This window comes from Saccostrea echinata, unplaced genomic scaffold (genome assembly GCF_033153115.1).
Source record: "Saccostrea echinata isolate AGI-Se365-2 ecotype Australia unplaced genomic scaffold, CSIRO_AGI_Sech_v1 ptg000012l, whole genome shotgun sequence".
Classification (NCBI taxonomy): Eukaryota; Metazoa; Mollusca; class Bivalvia; order Ostreida; family Ostreidae; genus Saccostrea; species Saccostrea echinata.
The window spans coordinates 24341680-24364835 of record NW_026889761.1 but is presented as its reverse complement, the minus strand read 5'-3'; the positions used below and the strand labels follow the sequence as shown (position 1 = coordinate 24364835).

At 34.0% G+C, this 23156-nt stretch overlaps 2 protein-coding genes across 2 annotated transcripts in view; both read left to right on the top strand.

Annotated features, from left to right (window-relative positions):
• LOC133185592 (eukaryotic translation initiation factor 2 subunit 3-like) overlaps positions 1-23156 on the top strand; it is an 86031-nt gene that overhangs the window by 28627 nt on the left and 34248 nt on the right. The window lies entirely within an intron of this gene.
• LOC133185585 (M-phase phosphoprotein 8-like) lies at positions 5571-22494 on the top strand. The gene is made up of 15 exons (XM_061320888.1): positions 5571-5756; positions 7827-7988; positions 8313-8795; positions 8890-8932; positions 9185-9799; positions 10096-10160; positions 13632-13665; positions 13985-14116; positions 14421-14518; positions 16246-16332; positions 16575-16729; positions 17215-17366; positions 18158-18285; positions 19312-19398; positions 19515-22494. The coding sequence occupies exons 1-15, from the start codon at positions 5595-5597 to the stop codon at positions 19560-19562; spliced, it is 2451 nt and encodes an 816-aa protein (XP_061176872.1). The 5' UTR covers positions 5571-5594; the 3' UTR covers positions 19563-22494.

Sequence of the window (23156 nt, the reverse complement as noted above, 5' to 3'; positions counted from 1 at the left end):
AACAAACAACAAACAAAAGTCGCCAGTGACAAGAACTTGACGACCAATTTTTGAGCTTCAGATCTACGGTCGGAGACATTTGGAATTTTTTATGCCCCGCCATGAATATGGCCGGGGCATATAGTGTTTGTCATGTCCGTCTTCCATCCTTCTGTCCTTCCGTCCTTCTGTCTGACCTTCCGTCACACTTTGCGTTTAGCTCTGTTCAAAGCTCAGTTTCAAAGAAACTATCCAAGTTATTTTTATCAAACTTCATATGCTGATAGATATTGATGAGAGCTATGCAACTGCATCAACATTTTTTGACCTTGACCTTTCCTTTGACCTTGACCTCACTTTTCTTAAATTAGTGTTTAGCTCAGTTTTAAAGATACCATTCAAGATAGTGTAATCAAACTTCATATGTTAATACATACTGATGTAAACTATTCAACTGCATCAACATTTTTTGATCTTGACCTTTCTTTTGACCTTGACCTCACTTTTCTTAAATTAGTGTTTAGCTCAGTTTTAAAGATACCATTCAAGATAGTGTAATCGAACTGCATATGTTGATTCAACTGCATCAACATTTTTTGACTTTGACCTCACTTTTCTTAAATTAGTGTTTAGCTCAGTTTTGAATCAAACTGTCGTAAGACGACTGGTTCCTAAGTTGGAGCAACTATAAATACAAGTTTCATTTGTTAAAATTATACTTTTCTACATTTAAATCAATTATTTATTTCAAACATTGACAAATATCACATGGAATTTCTTATTGTACACCTACAAAAGTCTACATACAATTTTACTTCCAATATAAGTATACCTACGCTAAAACTTTCATGAGAGTAGGATGATGCATATTTAAAATATAACAGATTTATTTATTTTATCGAATATTCGAATATATTCGAATACTTTCATTGAATATTCGAATATGAATTATTGACAAATTGACATCCCTAGTTTTGAATTAAACCATTCAAGATATTTAAAACAAACTTCATATGCTGATACATACTGATGAGAACTATTCAACTTCATCAATATTTTTTACCTTGACCTTTCCTTTGACCTTGACCTCACTTTTCTTTAATAAGTTTTTAGCTCAGTTTTCAAGATACCATTCAAGATAGTGTTATCAAACTTCATATGCTGATACATACTGATGAGAGCTATTCAATTGCATCAACATTTTTTGACCTTGACCTTTCTTTTGACCTTGACCTATCTTTTCTTAAATTAGTGTTTAGCTCAGTTTTGATTAAACCATTCAAGATATTTTAAACAAACTTCATATGCTGATACATACTGATAAGAACTATTCAACTTCATCAATATTTTTTACCTTGACCTTTCCTTTGACCTTGACCTCACTTTTCTTTAATAAGTTTTTAGCTCAGTTTTCAAGATACCATTCAAGATAGTGTTATCAAACTTCATATGCTGATACATAATGTTGAGAGCTATTCAACTGCATCAACATTTTTTTACCTTGACCTTTCCTTTGACCTTGACCTCACTTTTCTTTAATAAGTTTTTAGCTCAGTTTTCAAGATACCATTCAAGATAGTGTTATCAAACTTCATATGCTGATACATAATGATGAGAGCTATTCAACTGCATCAACATTTTTTGACCTTGACCTTTCCTTTGACCTTGACCTTACTTTTCTTAAATAAGTGTCAAACTTCATATGCTGATACATACTGATGAGAGCTATTGAACTGCATCAATATTTTTTACCTTGACCTTTCCTTTGACCTTGACCTCACTTTTCTTAAATTAGTGTTTAGCTCCGTTTTAAAGAAACCATTCATAATATTTTTATCAAACTTCATATGCTAATACATACTGATGTAACTTTTTCAACTGCATCAACAATTTTTGACCTTGACGTTTCCTTTGACCTTGACCTCAATTTTCTCAATTTGTGTTAAAATGTTGCATTACTAATATACCCTCGGCGGGGCATTCATGTCCTATGGACATATTTCTAGTTTTATATATTTTTTTATATTTTTTTTTGTTTCTTTTGTATGGTGGCATATTTCTGCGCCCTACATGCAAGATAAATTATGTCAACATGCAAGATAATTAATTATGTCTACATGCAAAATAATTATGTTTTCATCAAGTTGCCAATCTTTTTAGAGAATCTGATTGGCAAATTTACTTAACTTACTAAAGCCAGTCCCTGACATCATAGTAGTAGTAGTACCTTTATTGGCGTATACATTGCATATATTGCCACAAAAGTATAACATTAGTTTTATAATATAAACATTGGTCAACAGGTGTTACACAGGTGCTTTATAACATAACTTGAAATATTACGAAAGCCTAGAAGGTACAAATAAGAAAATAAAAAAAATTTAAAAAGTCGTAATAACGAGATAAAAAGTCGTTATTACGAGATAAAAAGTCGTAATAACGAGATAAAAAGTCGTTATTACGACTTGCTTAAGTCGTAATAACGACTTTTTATCTCGTTATTACGACTTTCTTAAGTCGTAATTACGACTTTTTATCTCGTAATAACGACTTTTTATCTCGTAATAACGACTTTCTTAAGTCGTAATAACGACTTTTTATTTCGTAATAACGACTTTTAATCTCGTTATTACGACTTTCTTAAGTCGTAATTACGACTTTTTATCTCGTAATAACGACTTTCTTAAGTCGTAATTACGACTTTTTATCTCGTAATAACGACTTTTTATCTCGTTATTACGACTTTCTTAAGTCGTAATAACGACTTTTTATCTCGTTATTACGACTTCCTTAAGTCGTAATAACGACTTTTTATCTCGTAATAACGACTTTCTTCAGTCGTAATAGCGACTTTTTATCTCGTAATAATGACTTTTTATCTCGTTATTACGACTTTTTAAATTTTTTTTTTATTTTCTTATTTGACCCTTCTAGGCTTTCGTAAAATATACATATATGAAGAACTATCCAGCAGTATCTCCTATTATTAATCTTGCTTTAGAGTAAAGTTTTCCCTCTTTTTAAAACATTCAAACACGTATTTCCCAAGTTTTTTAAGTACCTATTCTGAGTCGGAATTAAGTAATTCAATTAATTTTACCATACTAGGTCTTGCGTAAAAATATTTTTTTAATATATTTTTCTCTTAACTCAACATAAAACTTGCATATTAAAACAAAATGATATTCGTCTTCTATTTCGTTAGATGTACAAAATACACATTTTCGTTCACTTATAAGACATTTTTGCTCATATTTACCAGACTCAATACGTAAACAATGTGAAGATAATCTGAGTCTACTAAATGCTTTTCTATGTTTTTCATAATATATACAATTGAGATATTCAGCCTGGTGCATAGTCGGGTTTAGATATTTAAACAATCTTAGAGGATGGGCATTTTCTATCTCTACTTTTAGTTTTTGAAAAAAACAATCAGCCTGCCTTTGTTCAAAATAAACATAAAATACCTTTTCATTTACTGACTCGGGAAAATACCATACATCGCCAAAACCATGTGATAAAAGTGTCTGCTTAACAAAAATGATCCAATTTGTAGACATCTTCTTAAAATCATAATTATAAATTGACCTTATAAGACAATTTTCTGATCGAAGGACTTTAAACCAATATTTAATAATGCGAAATGTTCTCGTTACTATCAACGGTTTTCTTCCTAATTCCCCATAAACAGCCGGGGTACATGTTGAGGTTTTAACTCCCCTTTTATATGCAAGATACAACATCTTTACGTTGACATGCAACTTATTTATGTCGACATGCGATTAATATGCAAGACATGTATGTCGACATGCAAGATAATTGTGTTGATATGTATCTTATTAAAGTCAACATGCAAGATTATCATAATAAGTCGCATGTCAACATAAATATCTAGCAGGTTGACATAATTAACTTGCATGTCAACAAAAATAATAAGTCCCATGTGTATATAATTATATCATATGTTGACATAAATAAGTCGCATGTCTACATAATTAAGTCAAATGTTGACATGCCACCCCCCCCCCCCCCCAATACCAACAACCAAAAAAACTTCGGATTAGAGTCGTCTCACCATTGTCAAGAACTTTTGATCAGGGAAGAAGCAAATCTACGCATTATATATTGATGATTCATGGGACATCCACCTGAATAAAAGAATAAGCTCGAGATCAGTTGATACAATATGCAGTATGGGAGACGAACTTTACTTTTCTGTCCAAATTTATTAATGGAAACCTGATCAAAAGTCGATTCAAACTTTTATCTTATACATGAAACACTGTGACACTGTTGAGAAAAACTGATAAGGATTTAAGGACCCTCTCTACACCGTTGCAAACTGTTTTTTGGACATTGAGAAAAATATATTGTATAAAGGTGTTAATATTGAGCTTATCTATTTAACTTTCACTATATGATACGTGGCATTTACCCCCAGGAAAAATGTTCAAACACAACACAGTATCAGTGAATAGAAATCACTGCTGTTTACTTCCATAGAGACAATACATGTAAATAACATGTTCAATTTACTTATCTTGGCCTATATATATATAGGCATATATACATGTCTATTAACAAGCACATGCATGCACTTAAATTAGTGTCATAATTTTGGGCATTGGAAAGTACGTGTGTATAGCATGGCTAAATAATTGTTTAATTAACTATGCATTAAAGTTTACGACATATCCTGTTGTGAAATAAAGCTGTTAAAAGTGCTTAAATTACACTACATGCCTTCCAGGTTCCATATGTAAAATACAAAGGAAACAATGGTACAATTTACTTTATTTACAAGCACCAAGAACATGCATTAAATTATAAATAGTACGATTTTAATTCCAAATCAAGACCCTTTTGAACACACGACAATACACAATTATTAAACAATGCATAAGTATGATACGTGTATATCTATATTCACGAATGTAATAATAAGTAATATACAAATTTAATTTACGAGTAATTAATTAAGCCTAAAAGCTGCATGGATGAATGGGGGAAATAGTTCATTATCATATAGCTCTTAAAAAATCATTCTTTCGGCTTTTACTCATATCAGAAAAAAGATAACGTAGCACTATGCAAAAGAATGCGAACAGCAGCGTAAACATTAGTAAATGGGACGTGTATTTTGGCGGCGCGACGGTTGTTCCAGTTCACTGCTTCTGTGTACATACAGAAAACTCTTTGTACAGTGAACGTTCATGCGGTTATGAGAAGGTTGGATCAAACTAATTTTATCCCATGAAAATATTCGTGATTAGATTACTCATAATAACAATGCAATAAAAATTCAATAATAAAACACATTTGCTTGTAATTAACATGTGTTTCTTTTTATATGCAAAATAGTGGGAGGTCGGACGAAATCATTATTTCGGAATAGGGGTGTACCACTTTCATTAAAAAAATATCCGAAATTTCCAGCCTCAAACCAGCTATTTCACACTTGCATTTTATTCTGATATAAATTTCTTTCCTCTGTAATAGATAAGTCTGTAATTTTGTTTCAAATTGAATCATAAGTATATTGCTGATAACCTGTCCACCCCTACTTATGTACACTCGTCTAGCTTCCTGTCAACTCACTGTGTGAATGGAACATGGCGGAGATGGAAGGTAGTACATCTCACGGAGAAGGAGCCTCGGCCGATATGGCGATCGCATCGCCCTCCATTTCAGAATCAAGTGAAGCAGCTAGTTCAGGAAAATCGGAGGATGAATTATTTGAAGTGGAAAGAATTGTAGGGATGTCCAAAAATCGGGTAAGTGCATGCGCGCGAGTTCCCTGCTGTGATTATGCACTAGAGCTCTGTATACAAAGAGAAACAGGTGCCCCCGGCAATGTATGAAATAGTTGTATATCTAGACCGGCTAAAAAAGGAAAGAAGTATAAACAAATGGTTAGATATCACAGACTTTTATGGTTTTGATAGCTTTCATAGAAGAGAACAAGCAGACTTAGAAACCCGGAAACCTTGCCCCTGAAAGACCTAACGTAGGCGTTCCTGATTTGGTGCGATGACCCCCGTCAAAGCGGGCACGTCCCGGCGCGTGCACGTCTCGTAACGATATAAGGAAATAAACAAGATTAAGAGTATGGCATTTGCATGTATATCTGAACACTTATGTACAGCTAAGATCGTATATTAAAACCCACACCCTTGGAGTCGGGGAGTCTAACCACAAAAATGTGGACACCTCTTTGATTACATTATGACTCAGTAGTAACACACTTCTATAGGACCTTTTGATGACCACTGCATTGACAGTGAGGGTCATTTTTACTTTTGTGAGAGAAATTCTCATACATCCATGTGGCAGGATATTAATATTTTATTACTGAAGTGCAGTTGTTATTAAAATTATTAAAACTTGTGTTTATGAGAAAGTGAAAGGTTTAACTGTAACAAGGCTTATAAACATCCTGTTTGACTTCATTATGAACCTCTATTGTTTCCGTGTTCTTTGTTATAGATTGTTACTAAGACTGTGATTAATTCACAGATGGTATTCAGTTCAACTTTTCAGATTCATGTGCTTCAAGTGTTATTCAAAGAAAGGATAAATATTCATGAATTATTCATTTGTCATATGTAAAGTACACATACTCATTGACACACATGGGTTTTACATGTTTATTGAATATTATTCCTGCCTACATATAACGACAGTTACGAGCTAGCACTGCGGGTACTGTACAAAAGGTCATTGACCTTAATCAACTTAATGGAAGTCCCTGCATAATAATTTCTGTTAAATGTACTACAGTCTATTATGCTTCACAGAATTGGGATTTTATCATGTGAAATGGAACGAGGTCATGTTTTTGAGACAGATATATGTATATAGGTCAGTGATCTTCTCTGGCAGAGTGCCAAAGGTCACAAGGATGTAGGAATTTACTGTGCTGGTTTATCCTTATAAATGTCTTTCTCATAATGTAAAAAAGTCATGGGAGGGAGGCTGTTCCTAACTCATTGATTTCTTCCAGGAAGATGTTTATTTGTATATTATGTAAACATCTCTTAGATGTAGTATGATAGAAACGTCATATTGAAATTTTTTCCATTTATGTAAAAAGCATTTTGCTTACGATATTTTTTTTCATCCCAAAAATGATGATGTAAATTATTTGTATACAACAGATATCAAATTTGAAGGGAGAAAAGAAAGAATGTTTAGATGTGCGATCTATCAGCTTACACATTCAATTCTTTGTAAATTCTTTGAAAAACTTGTGTCCTAATTATCATGACACTACCTTTAGTTAACACTAAACACATGTATGGTATGTGCCATGTGACATAGACCCTCACAGTGGATATAGACCTTTTGTGTTGCTGTATGAAGCTGTGGGTATTGATTGAAATTATAGAGTTGCTAACTCTGTGTGCTAGTAAGACTTCCTCCTGATGAACCCGAGGCCTCTGTATCACTCAAAGGAAACCAGTGTTTGTTGTTTTTTTCCTTCACTTGTCTAATGTGCTGCTTAAACAAGGTCAAATTGCATGTAATGCTTATCCCTGGGGTCATGTGCATATATATAGCTATCATGATGGCATCTTGGACTAGGAAAAAAAACATGACATATATCAGAGGCTTTAAGAAAAAGCTAATAAAGGAAATACAGATCTAATTGTATGCATATATTTTGATAAGTATAATGCTTCTATGAGTGTAGCATCTGTGATCAATGAAAATTGTACACATGTATTACCTCAAATAATATTGATTCTCAGTTACATTTAGTAATATATCATATTGAAGGCCTAGATTATATTAATTTTTACATTGAAGTCAGGAGATTAACTGCTGTATTTTAACTTTTGTAGGGTAAAACATTGTACAAGGTGAGGTGGAAGAACTATGGTCCAGCAGATGACACCTGGGAGCCTGTTGAAAACCTCCAGTCATGTCTAGACATGGTGGAAGATTACCAGGCCAAGAAGGAAGAAGATAGAAAGAAGAGGGCAGAGGAAAGGAAGAAAAAAATGGTGAGAGAAACAAGAGAGAGAGAGAGAGAGAAATAGAGAGAGAGAAAGTGAGGGAGAGAGTGGAGTTTATGACATTGAGTTATTACCAGTCTGTCAGGCTGTTGAGAGAGGATGTATGGTGCCAGTAATTTAAGAAGAGACTGGGTCACAGCATGAAGTAGGTTCCCCAGACAGCCGATAAAACAGCACTCTAATGCATTATATAGGAAGTGCATATTAAGATATCTAAATAGAACTGAATGATGAGGTGCTTGATAGTACATATAAACTTCTGAATATAAAGTACAGGCTATAATGAATGGGTTTATTTTATTATGTGTATAGGCTCAAATGGAGGGGAGGAAACTCTCCACAGAGGATGAGGATTCCTCAAGGGACAGTACTGATGCCATCAAGCCAGTGTCCACATTCAAAAACACATTCTGGAAAGACCTTGAGGAAGGACGTGTCAACCTGTTTTACACAGACATGTACTCCAAGGTCAAAGGGGGAGGTCGGGCTTCAAGGCCAACTTGTCTCAAGGACAGACATCAGAATATTAAATCTGAGGAAAGTAAACCCCAGAAAAAGAAGAAGAAGCTAGCTGTCAAAAAGGAGGTCAAAACAAAGGAAAGGGATAAGAAGAAACAGGTCAGCCTGCCTTTTTTGTCCAGAGAGTTTGTAACATCCAGTGAAGATGAAGTCGTGAATAGTGACTATGAGATTGTTAAAAGTGACACATTAAGTTCACCAGAAGACAAATTAAAACAGGAAAATTCAGATTCCTCCAGTGAAACTTCTGTCAGGATGCCAGTTCTTAAAATTAAAGTGAGTGTAAAATCAGTTTAGTTTTGTGTAATGATATTCTGCATGCAGTTGTATTATCAGATTTTAAATGAATTCTGGTTTTCAATTTTGACAGAAATTAAAGAGCAGTGAAGAGAGGAGTGACAGTAATTCAGAAAGTGAGTGTTTACTTCATCGCCTCACAGCTGACCTCAAATGAACTCTGTGTGCTATAATATACACAGGCATATATATTATGTAAATTTATTCATGGAATCGGGAGATGTTTAAATGTTTACCTAGCTTTCTGAAACTGAATGAAGATTTTTCAAGCAAATCATCAAAAGTTTTGCAAGTATGTGAAATGGAATTTTATGATTCTTTAGTTATTTCTTATTTTTTAACATAATTGCATTTTTAACTTTACGTAGATGAAGATGGAAAAGAGAGAAAAAATACCATGAAAAAAGTAAAGAAAGAAAAACATCAGAAATCAGACAGTGACAAAAAAATTAGAATGAAAAAAAATAAAGTTGAGGTGAAAGTGAAGACAGAATTAGATCAGTTTGATAATAGTGTAGATAAATCGGAATCAAAGGTAGACAACATAAAGACAGACTCATCGGAGAAACCTCCCAGTCCAATCAAATCGTACTTATCAGGGGGAAGCACTCCTCCTAGGAAGTTATCCTCTGGTGACTTGCCAAATAAAACTCCACAGGCTACTAGCACTCCGGATGGGAAATCTGAGAAAGAAAGTCAGGACTTAAATTCTGTTGGAGTCAAGCGAAAGCATGGCGGATCTGAGACTGATTCATTTTCACAGTGTAAGATATCTAAAGTTAGACGAGATTCGGGTCAGACATCTCGAGACAGTGGACTCGCGAGCTCTACCAGTAGTGTCAGTAGTGTGGAGTCTGATCGTAATAAGTCGACTCGGAGAAAGGACTCGGCTAATTCTATGGACTGTTCACAGCCTCTAGATGACTTATGGAGTGGATCTCTTCTTCCTTTGTTGCCAGAAAGCACAAAAACACAGGAACGAGGTACATACATTTTGTTACTGAATTACAGTGAACCTCAGGGTTATAATGTCTGTTTTCTGTGGGTGTGTGGACCACTTTACTAGTCAGCAAAGTGATATATTTGCCATGCCTATGTAGTGATATATGAAAAGAAAGTTAGTTTCCGTCCTTTGTTTCTAAAGGATGACACTGGGAAATAAGAAATTTTTAGTTTCATATTCATTGATTTTATAGCTTTAGATGTTCACACCATTTTGATATACATAAATCCACTAAAGGGAACCATTTCCAATAATGAATTTCCTTGCATTTTTCAGGGGCAGATCTAAGTTTTGACATTGAGTTAGACGACATTGATTTAGATCAACTAGATAAAGAAACCGTAAGTATTCCACAAAATAGTGGCACTGTTGCCACGTGAAATGTTGGTCATTTTTACTCCTACATTGATAACATGATAAGGATCTTGTCTATGGTAACGAATGAACCAAGTGTACTTGATTTTGGAGTAGTGGGAATGAACATGCATGTAAATTTGTTGAATGAAAGATAAATGTAGGTTAGATAAAGGAGAAAATGTCAATGGCATGAGTAAACTTTCATTGACCTTTTTATACCAAGATGGACAAAAGTAGAATTTTTGCTTAATCACCCACATATTGTTTATGAATTTCTTGTGATACGAAAAGCTTGTTTGTCTTGTTGTGGTTGCATGTCAGAAAGTGTGCAGAAGTGGGTGAAACGATGTGCTATGTATTGATCAGCTAGCTCGCACGAGACATTTATCTCTACTCAGGCTAGGGGCTGATCTACTGTTGCTGGGTTCAGGAGAAAACCGGAAGATATACCACTGATGTAAGAGATTATTGATGGGCAATGTATGAAATAGCTGAAAATGAATGAAAATTGGCAGGGAGAGGGGTGATCAAAAGAGGAGGGGGGACTAGGTCATTGAATGATAATGTCACAGTAGCTGTCTGATCAATACTATCTGAATCCATAAATTAAAACTATTATGTCATTTGAGGAAACATTGTCAGATTTTTAATTTTTCTTTGTTTGCTCTTACTTTTTCTTTTAACAATGCTGGCAGCTGCTATGTCAAATCCATTCAGTGGACGGTTTCCATACAACATACCATACAGAATACATTTCAGTTCATTGCTTAATGTTTTCACAATTGATTTTAAAAGTTAGACAGCAGGCATTCTAGCATTCTTATTTGTTGTACAGATGAACTCGCAATGTTGATAATATTGGTATTTCAAATTTATAAGTGCAGCAAGGAGAGCAATACTTTTTGAACACTTCTCAGAAACAAAGAATGTCTTCAGATTCCTTGTAATATGTTCATGCTGTTCAAAGAGCATGCCACAGAAAAACAAAATTTTCAAACCATTGTGAAAGTTTAAGTACATGCTAATGATTATTTTAGAGGCTAAGTTGAAATGTTTTTCATGAGCGCATTTAACTTCATTGGTGGCTGAATGTTAGAGATGTGGTTAAATTTCATGGGGTCACTCCGAACAGATATGACACATGTTTATCATTGGGCTTGATTGATGGATGTGTGGAATGATTTATTTATACCATAACAGTGGAATCCATTTACACTGCACTCTATAAATATAGTTTACATATTATCAGAAGAATGCCTCTATTGACATACTTTTCCCGAATCTTCCCAGACACTTAAAATATGCTATGCTGAATAATGGGAGCACCAGGTAATAATTAAGGAGTATGTGACCAGGGTAGCTGGGTGAGTGACCCGGCATTGGACCATTGCCAGACTCTTGGTAGTCCACCCTCTTTGCATCTCTGCCAAGAAACTCAGCATCTTTAAAGTCTATAATAGTGCCACAGATTCACATTGGTTGTCGATTTGTTGCCAATAAATTGATGTATTTGTGGGGGTCGTGCTGTTCTCTTGTCTTGTGTATTGAGGTGTGTCTTTACAGAGATTAATGATGATTACATGTGAAGGTCATTAACCACCTTTACCTGTGTGTATTGCTACATACTCTGGTCAATCACCGATACACTGATTTATAAATGAATATATCACCAACAAGAGGCTCCATTAGGGCATGAAACATTGCTGTGCATACATTAACTGAAAATTATTGTAAAAGTGTGATGAATTACTCTCTAAGTACTTTTAAGAATTTGAATTACCTCTCTAGCTGGGGATATATAATGTTTCTGAGTTTTAACATGATAAATGAGAAATCCAGGCCCTAATGTTTTGTGCAGACAGCAAATGTAAACAAAAGAATGACATTCAGTTATAAACATATATTAAATAAGCATGTTTGTTAATGCTGTCGTAAATTTTAAAAAGGGAGCGGTCATATTGTACATGCTAATCGTGACACATTTATTTATTCAATGTCTCCTCAACAGGTATTTTTTCTTCCTTGCCAAGTATCTCACAACTGAAATAACAAAATCTACCAACTTATTTGTCATTTTGTGTATGTACACTTTGCATATTCTATAATTATACCTATTTAATTTATATAGTGGTTTGACATTGTATTGCGGTTTGGTTGTGGTTAAGGATGGTCAAAACTCTGTATTTAAATAACCACCAGAAAAATATTTGGGACAAAGGTCCATTGGTCCAGATATGAATAGGACTTAGTTAAACACTTCACCCTTTCTATTTGTAAGAAATTTAAGGAGGAATGGGACACATCTTTTATAGTACAATTATAAAAGGCCATTTTATGATGCCTTTCAGTGTGTTGACATTTCTCATGTCTTAAAAGAAAAGCAATTTGAAGAATTTGGTCAATCTGAAATTAATGATAATTTCAGCCATTAGGAAATGATAATGCTTTATCTATCATCTCCAAGTTTTCTGTTCCTCTTTTGGGTTTATGTTCATATCTTTGATGACCTGGAGGATTTGATAGCTTCAGTATATAGGTTAATGAACGTCTTTTGTGTTCTCAGATATATTGTAATGTTGATAATTAGCTAAGACACCAAAAAATCAATAAGTATGATATGTTAAGGGTTATTGACCAAGTGTCATTGAACCCTCTTTTCTGAGCAACATGCAGCAGTGTAGTACAAGCATAACTCACAATATTGCTGATGTGGGCTTCCCTGAGTAAGAGGAAGAGAGGAAGCCTAGTTTTAAAATCAATAGACGTGTTGTTTTTCCAAGCATGGCATCAGCTCTGCCATTATCTTAGACATTTCTGCCAATATCAACAGTGACCTGTGGGTGTCTGGTCATTGCCTGAGGAGGTTAGATTCAGAATTTATTAATGGCATCCATCTTGTTACTAGAATTCATGGCATTCTATAGAAAAAAAAAGAGTGCACAACATTCACATGTTGATAAATAAAAAATGAACAGATATTTTTAGGGTACGTCTATAGGTTAGAGTGTTCTAACCTATTTAGTTTGTGACATTTTTTTTTAAGAAGTGCATGACTTGGTTTGATGAACAGTGGTTTTGAACTTTATGATAATGTCATATTGAGGTTTTTACTTCACTTTTTGACAAGACATGACTTCTGAGTAAACATTTACATAAATATTCAAATGACAATTTGAAATACAAAGAACTGCATACATATAGTATATAGTGACTGAATCTAAATCCCCTAGTATAATGATAATTTTCTTGCATATAATGTCTTCTGTTTACTGTATATAATGCACAAATTATGTATGTGGGTTTTCCATTTCTTCTGTCATTATGTTTTTTTCATGTCATGTGTCAATATAAATGACCTGTTGAGATAATTTAAATGTTATAGATGAAATCAACTATCAGTATCCATGGTATCTTGAGAAAATTAATGGAATTTTTTTATTATTATTATTTTGCAGGACAGTGAAGTTGATGCTATAGTCATAACCGATGGTAAGTTCTAGAAGATTATAGTTATTGTACAAATATGAGGACAACATATGATTTGCTGGACCTGAAGATGAAATTGTTGCCTGAAGCTGAAGTTTGAAGGCAACAGTTTAGTCTGAGGGTCCAGTTTGTTGTCTGACTTGCAGTCAATGACCTTATTAATGCTAACAGACAAACTGTAAAGCAGTGAGTTATAAATCCCACTAAATGCACACAGAGCATGGGTGCTAAAATCCAGCTGTACATGTACGATAGAGAAGATGGTCTTTTAATAAGTATTTGGTATGTATGCATTTACAACCATGTTTTTCTATTTTGACAGGGAAATTCCAACAAGCAGTAACAGAGGGGGACTACCAGGCTGTGCGGAGTGCCCTCAACAGCAGCAAGAAATACGATGTGGAGGCTAGGGATGACCTTGGAATCACGCTGCTTATGTATGCGGCTCAAAGTGGTTCGTATTCGCAAGTATTATTCTGCCTGAAGACGAAAAAAATAGTTTTTATTTGAATATTTGATCAGAGTTCCTCTGTAGTAGATATGAAGGAGATTTATGTAAGCAAGTCTTTTACAAGACTTTAAGCAAGAAAGAGTTTGTAATAAAAAAAAATTCTCAACTACCCGGTAGATAAAATGTATGTTTTAATCAGTTCAGATGGTTTTATCACCTGTGTAGGGTTGTACATGTAAGTTTTGATCTGTAGAAACTGTTTTATCACCTGTGTTGAGCTTATATGAGGCTTCCATCTCTGTTGTAGGTTTTGATGATATAGCAGAGTTATTGGTCAGTAACGGAGCTGATATCAACGCTCAACAGAAAAACGGCACAACTTCTCTCATGTTGGCCTGTGAACATGTATGTCAATTTAATTTAAAATATATCTTGTTTGTATAAGAACTTACTGATTTCTTTGAAATAGAACTTATACTTTATTGTTCATTACTCTCACCAAAATGAGAACAAAACGGTAATTCATTAAATTCTAAATCATCTATATAGATCTCTCATGGTTTGTGTGTTTATTATCCACGAGCATTAGCAAGGGGATAGAAAACACACAAGTTGGATAAAAATTATATCCCATCACAAACCATGGGAGATTCTTTTTATCACATATCTTACAAAAAGTTATTACATATTTAACACCATTTTTAGCTCACCTCAACAAAGTTGGGGGAGCTTATGTAATGGCGTCGGCGTCCCAGGTTAAGGTTTTTGGAGCAGTTTTCTTTTCAAGTACTTCTATGGCCTATATTAGTCAGAGATGCATGGAGGATGCTTCTAGTGTGCTTCATTGTACCAGTCAAGGTTTCAGATGCTGCAATTTCAGCTAAAGAATGACCAGGTTAATGTTTTTGGAGCAGGTTAAAGTTTTTGGAGCAGGTTAAAGTTTTTGGAGCAGGTCTCATTTCCAAGTAACTATAAGCCCTATATTGACCAAACTTGCATGGATGATACATCTAAGGATGCACACTACTGAACTTGCTTCGGATGCTGGATCTGACCTACATTTTCCGGATGAGTGACTATTTTAAGGTTTTTGGAGTAGATCTCATTTCCAAGTAACTATAAGCCCTATATTGACCAAACTTGCATGGATGATACATCTAAGGATGCACACTACTGGACTTGCTTCGGATGCTGGATCTGACCTATATTTTCCGGATGAGTGACCAGGTTAAAGTTTTTGGAGCAGATCTCATTTCCAAGTAACTAAAAGCCCTATATTGACCAAACTTGCATAGATGATACATTTAAGGATGCACACTACTGGACTTGCTTCGGATGCTGGATCTGACCTATATTTTCCGGATGAGTGACCAGGTTAAAGTTTTTGGAGCAGACCCCATTTCCAAGTAACTACAAGCCCTATATTGACCAAACTTGCATGGATGATACATTTAAGGATGCACACTACTGAACTTGCTTCAGATGCTGAATCTGACCTATATTTTCCGGATGAGTGACCAGGTTAAAGTTTTTGGAGCAGATGTCATTTCCAAGTAACTATAAACCCTATATTGACCAAACTTGCATGGATGATACATCTTAGGTTTCACACTACTGGACTTGCTTCAGATGCTGGATCTGACCTATATTTTCTGGATGAGTGACCAGATTAAAGTTTTTGGAGCAGATCTCATTTCCAAGTAACTATAAGGCCTATCTGAACCAAACTTGCATGGATGATGCATCAAGGGACGAACAATCTCAAAACTTGCTTTGGATGCTGGATTTGACTTACATTTTCTGAATGAGTGTCTAGTTTTAAGTTTTCAGATAAGTCCATTCCCAAGTAACTGCAAGCCCTATCAGACCAAAATTGCATAAATGTTGCATCTAGGGATGCACACTCCTAGATTATTAGTTTAGTGTGGGACTTTGCCTTACTTAAAGACAACATTCGTTGAGGTGAGCTCTGTAATCTCTGATTACCTATGTTTATTTATGAATCCACTACATCACTTTCATGCAAAAACCATTGTAATGTCACAACTTTTTGATATGAAAATGACATCATATGACTGATATCCACTGTATAAAGGAGTAAATATATGATAATTTTATTTTATTTCTTTCAGGCCCATATATGTACAGTTGCTTTACTAGTAGAACTGGGTGCTAAAATAAATGTTCAACAAGACACCGGTGAAACTGCTCTGATGAAGGTAAGAGTTTCTTCCCTTTAAAACACATCATTTATTCAGAATAGTCATTTTGGTTGGTAAAGAAACGGTTTCCGTAAGTCAGTCAATATATGCAAACTACAAGTCCAAATTTTCAATGAAAGAAATGTATCTATTTCGAGAGAAGCCACCAATTTTTTGTGAAAATGTGTTTAGATTAGTGGATATATGAATGTTGTTACTATTATAGGCTGTGATATCTTTATAAATGTTACTATTCATAGGCTGTAAAGCGAGGTCATAAGCAGATCGTGAAGTTCCTATTGGAGTATGGAGCCAATTTCTCAGCTCAGAATAATTCAGGATTTTCGGCACTCACTTACGCCAAAATGCTGCGACTCACGGAAATTGAAGACATTATCACAGAATCCATTACAAGGTAATAAGGTGGAATCATTATTTTATTCAAATAACATAACTGGAAACAGAAGTGATTTAACTTATAATTTACTGGAATTTTTTTTTTCAATTATGCAGTAGTTAATTTTATATTCATTTTTTCAAAATCATTTGCCGGGTCTTTTCTTTATTAGTGTCATTACGTTAAAGTGTATCAAATATTGTTGGTGATAAATATTGATAACTCTTAGATTCAGTAAGATTATTTATACGTATTCATATACATCTATTATCGAAAGTGCTTTCAGGGTTTGAAGCATTGATTTGATTGATCATTGATTTTTAAATGTATTTTAAACTCTGGATATCAAAAGGAGATATAAAGATGTGACATGTCTTTTAATTTGTCTCATGTACTTTAAGAGATTTATTAATAATTAGGACTTTCAATGTGTGATGGTAATGCTGTAAAATTTTTAGTAAATTTAGAAGACCCATTTACAGTTTTCTGGTTTTGTTTAACAGGCTGACTAAAGAGTTTGACAAACAGGTAGCCGTTACTCTGAACAACACGGCCAAGATCTCCAGCAGTCTGTTCCCCTTACAGGTGTTCCCTCTCTGCGAGTCCAGCAAATTCGTCATCAACTTCAAGCATGAGATGCAACCAAACACCCCAGGTAAGAGACAGGTGCAAACAAAGCCAGAGAGAGTGTACCCCTAACCTACAGAACAGTGATGCACCTGTTGCAGTTTAACTGGGTCGATTATATTTGGCCGTGATTATTAATGTAGTCAAATGCTTGAGTTGGGGGAAAAATCAATATACCTTAAAGTGGTTTATATGCTTCATTGACTGTTTACAAAAAAACTGAAAATCTGATTTCACAGAAGCCCTTTGAATGGGAAAATCAATATGTAAATTTTTAGATGAATGAGAACATTTTTTTTCTGTATCTATAATGTATTCTAATTTATTAGAATATTCACACTACATAAAATTTGAATTAAATGATGGTAAAGTCCCATTTTGGCACAAATATTTCCTATGAAGTTCAGTCACTTTACATTTGGCCTTCGTTTTTTTCTATTGATTTATTCCTAATGGAGAAATCATATTTCCTCAGATCTTAATTATATTAAAAATAGTGCCTGATGTTTAGATTTTTCTAAATCTGCACGAGGCTAATGTTATTTTGAGATGCCTTATTTATGATTCAGGAGATGTGGAGTACTTTGGTTCAGATGTTATCAAAATTTAGCCATTATATTAGGTTCCCTGTAGTTATCATTGAAGCTTGTTAGCATTTTACAAGATTAGAGAAGTGATCAGCGATATATCCATCAGCAGCCAATATACCATATATATATGTATATTAACATGGCAATGTTTCTGTAAAAGTTTTGATTCATATTTTATTTATTAAAATTGCCTAGTTTTATAACGTTGTTTCCTTACTTGCATTGACAGGTGTGGGGTATCTATTATTTATTGCGCACGCCCGAATCACGGCCACAGATTGTAAGTGTCGGTTTTACGGACCCTGTGCTGTCAACTCGGCGACACTGAACGGAGTTCCACAGCCTCCCCTGACAGAGGTAATTACAATAGTTTGTGGTCATTTATTGATTTTTCCGAGTTCCGCACAGTCAACATATGTATTGATTAAAACCCTGTATTGATTTCTTGATATGCACTCATTAGCATGTTATTTGATTAGGAGGCTGTTCTAATAACCTCTGTGCAGGAGGCATGTAATCAGTAATTTATCTACATGGTGAAATAAAATTACATATCTAAAATTAACTACTGATGGCGTGATATGCACTAATTACTATGTACCTAATGTCATTATGCACAGTATATTCTCCATGGCTTGAAAGCTATTACCGCCCACAACATTTTAGCTAAAGTAAGCTTTACTGATCGAAAAAGTATGTTGTCCATCCATGTCTCCCTAGCTGTTTATTCATTTGTTTTACCTGTCAAATTTTGACATTTTCAACTTCTCCTCCCAAAATCTGGACCAGTTACAGCCAAATTTGTCGTAAAGCAATCGTGATTAGAAAAGATTCATGCTTAATTTATTAAAATGTCTGCTCTTTTTCATGGGAAAATATTGAATAAAAAAATGAAAGAAAGGGTGGCTTGATATTAAATTTTTTTTCCTAAGAACAGCACCATGTAAAGTCAGTAGACACAAAATGTTTGAGGTGTATGTATCACAATGGTCATATCAATATTCTAGAGTTTTGACTTGAGCTAAATTGAATTTAGTATATGGAGACCCAAAAAAAGTTTTTAATATATTGTTTTAGACTGATACATATTGTGTATGAGTCGAAAACAATATATTGAAAAACAGCTTATGGAGACAAAAGGGTTACATTATCAATAACATACAGTGCATATTAGAATACAAAAATAGGAAAAAGGTGACTCAACCCCAGATTTAAAAAGAAAAAAAAATGGAAAGGTGGGGGGTCAATACCCCAGGTGCCTGTGTTACCATCATGTTTTTTTTTTTATTGAGAACACACAGTGATGCTGTTGTTTTGTTATAAAGGACAGATAAAGAATCATAAGGATTAAAATCACAATATCTTTTACACTTGTTGTTTCAGGAAGCTAACTTTGTGCTGTCATGCTGTCCTCTACAGAATGGCAGAAATGAGATTGTCATCAACACTGTGAAGGCTTCAACATCTAAGGTAGATTTTGATAGGTATCTCTAATCCAAAGAAAATGAACATTTTATTTTTGAATTTTAATAAAAGTTTATTAATTTGAGACATTTTATTGATATACTGAACCTTTTTCTTTACAGGCCAAGTTAGTGATATGTGCTTACAAAGCACAGCTGATAGATGGATAAAAACCTGCTCCTAAAAAATCCCAGTGATCTCAAGTTTGCCAAAGTCACAACTGGTACTCTAAACTGGTACTCCATTCTTAGATCTCAGCCACCACACCACTATGGTAGCCATAGCTACAGTCATCTCCATGGATATGATGTTGCCATAGAAATCAGTACAGTTACATCATTAGTGTCATCCCTCATTTCTGACTGCTAAGGCGTTATGCATACAATATATATATATGGTAACTAGATGATAATGCAAGGTTTATAAAACTTTATAAAATATTTTGTACATTTTGAGAACTTAAGTATGGATGTGTTGTATTAGTTAACCATCATAAAGATATATATTTGTTGATGTGGGAACTGAGCAGAGTAATTCTAGCCATTGTCTGAGGTACCTCCCTCCGTTGGTAGGTGTTATACAGTTCTGAGTTTATTATGTTAATACATTGTTTCTGCCTGTTCAGTAGCTCAATAATGGATCTATTATTTATGTTGATAAATCTGCAGAAAGATGCATGTTGATAAACCTGCAGAGAGATGCATGTTGATGTTGAAGTCTGTAAATTAGTGCTAGATTATAGGTTACTCAAGATATTGGGTTAGGGGAGGTAACTCTCTAGATTGACAGGGGATGTATAAGGACTTGTTTTACATGGTTGTGATTGGAAGTGTGCAGTTTGGATTCAGGTAATTGTCGTTAGTAAATGAGGGTTGCTTGCTTAGTGGATGTTTGTGTGGTAGTTGTGTGACTGTGTAAATAAGAAGTATGTAGCTGCTCTTAAGGAGTTTCTCTGTTTCAAGTATTTATCGTAGATTGGGCAGCTTTATTTTAAGATTGTTTTGTCAAATGGTCAGAATTGGGTGATTCTTGAGAGGGAAATTCTGACATATGTTTCATGAAATATTAAGCAACTTCCTTTTCTAAGTAATTTGAAATATTTTCTTGTGGACTTGATCCTTTGTAAGATCTTTAGAAATGGATTCCAAATTTTGAATGTTACAATTATACACAGATAGTGGAGGAATTGTTTAAGATAATCAGCAGGTTTTGCTGGTGACCAAATTCTATAATGTTACACTGTTTGTAGTTGATTTGTTGTTTTAACTGATAGTTATATTTATGCAGTGTGATACTGGATTTTATTGGTGCTTTTTTGTGTTAGTTTGGTTCCCTTCCCTTTTGTTGCTGGTAGAACTAGTTATTGTGTACACTGAATGTAGCAGCAAGAACTCTGTTGACAAGAACATATGAGAATGCTTGTCTGCTTTAAATTTTGAGTTGTCTCTGCATGATTAGTTGACCGAGTGAGAGCATAATGAGATACCTCAGCAATTTAATCATCTAGTCATATGAAGTCTATGAAGATATTAAATATGTGAAAATGTATACTCCAGTGGAATTTATATACATGTACTTACGTCCATGTCTGGTATTACATAAATGTCTGGTATCTCGATATTACTGTGAATCTAGTGAGATCAATTCATTAAGATGAATAATTCTGATTTCTTATTTGAAAAAGATGTCATTGTGTTAAAAGGAAATACATTGTACAATGCAAAATTTATGTGGTTATAAATTACAGGGCATACACTAACAACATATCCAACACAGTTTTTTAATGTTTTACTCAGAGGCCACAAGATAATATGTACCTGTACAAAGAAGTAGTGTATGATATATATACATGTATGTGTTAATAATAGCAGCGTTTATAACTGTGAATATTATGCCTCAAGGGATTGTATATAGGGCATGTAAATCTCCCTTTAACAGTGTCATTCTGTTGTGTAAAAATTAGTAAAATTGTTGTTTAAATCCCATTATTGTTCATAAAATGGTTTTTAAATAAAAATGGTATTTGTGTATCCCCCCTTCAACATTTAGAACATAATACAAACAGAAGTTTCATTTCACAAAACCAGTCACAATCTGTGAGACCATTGTCAGTCTATTACTATTCTTACACTGGGATCGTAATCCTGTTATTACATATTACTGTTACATTTTATTACATGTTTATCCCTATGTGTTTCAGTATTGTCGCTCAATATGTTACAATGGCATTGCATTGATATAGAAGCGCACATTTATTACACAGTGGTAAGGAAAAAAAACAATGTTCATCAATTAAAGCCTATTTTGATTGTATGCAATATTTAGATAACTATTTATATAAATAATTTTTATACATGTATATTAAACATTATATCACAGTAGAGCCAGTAATACATTTTGTAAAAATGCATTATTTGTCAGAATTTTTACTCAGACTTTGAGAATATGGGAAAGAGTGGAAAATATTATATTTCATAAAAATCATTACTTTTTATGTGCTGGAAAATGTTCTGCCTTTATTTTCGTCTATTTTCCAGGCCATCACCCAGGGAATTCAACGCCAAATTTATCTACATAACATGCAATACTGTAAAAGTAAATTTTAAAATAGGTATTAAAAGGTGTATTTGTATTTAGGATTGGATGGAAAATGAATGTTTGGTATAAATTTCCAAGAATATAAAAGAGTTTACATTTGTAGTATCATTAATGCTGATTACAAAGTGTCTGTAGGAAATGTTTTTACCTGTCACACCTGTACAGGTGTGGACCAGACCAGGAAAGGTTGTCAGTCTCAGCTTCCTATGTTGTATATTTGCTTTGTCTGTGTGTCTGTGTGTGATCTCTTTGTTCTGTCTACTGAATTCTATTTACTTATACATGTAACAGTAGACATTTATTCTTTATTTCTCTATTTGTAACTGCCAGGATTCTTGGCTTTATCAAGTTTTATTTAATAACAAGATTCTGTTATTAGGGATAACCCTTCAATAAATATGGACTATTACAGAGGTGGACAGAATCTTTGTTTTTGGTACATATATAAAATTAATCTTTTGTTATTTTCTCAATGAAAAATAAAAATTTAACTTGGTTATAAAATCTTGAGTTTGTGTTTTGTTTATGGAAGAATATCTGTTATGTATGTACAGTATGTCTTTCCTGCCATGTGTGATTGTATCGGGGAAGGTGAAAATGTATGGCTGGACCGGGAATCAAACCTGGGACCCCTGCATCACTAGTCAGGTGCTCGTCTGAGCTATCCACTACAGTATTCATGGTCAGTCCAATATCTATATCACAGATGATTCAGGGATTTGTCTGAAAGATGTCTAAGAAAATCTAATGCTCACATGAATTAGGGACTCCCAAAGCGTAAGGTGGATTAGAAACCTAACTCATGAAGCATGAAAAGCTCAATCAAATAAGCTGCATGTAGATGTGTATGTTGGGTAATCAGAATGTCATTTGAACTATTCAGGTCATTTTAATTTTATTAAATGCAAAGTAAAGATCAAGAATGTTATATACATGTAATTTCTTCCCACAAAAAAATCTACATGTAAATTCTGTCAACTCAACAGTAGGACAGGAACTTGAATGTTATTTTATATTTAAAGGTCATTTTGATGTAAATTAAGACATGATTAAACTTTTTGCACCCCCGTGCAATCAAAGAAGTTGCAGGAAAACCTAAACTATGCTGATACATGAAAACTTTAACTACTGGCAATTCACTAAACATAGGTAATCAGAGACTACAG

Coding starts and splice junctions, on each gene's coding strand:
- LOC133185585 (XM_061320888.1), top strand. CDS start 5,595: ATGGCGGAGATGGAAGGTAGTACATCTCACGGAGAAGGAGCCTCGGCC. Junction 7,989..8,312: donor AGGAAAGGAAGAAAAAAATG/GTGAGAGAAACA, acceptor TTATGTGTATAG/GCTCAAATGGAGGGGAGGAA. Junction 17,367..18,157: donor GATGCAACCAAACACCCCAG/GTAAGAGACAGG, acceptor TTGCATTGACAG/GTGTGGGGTATCTATTATTT.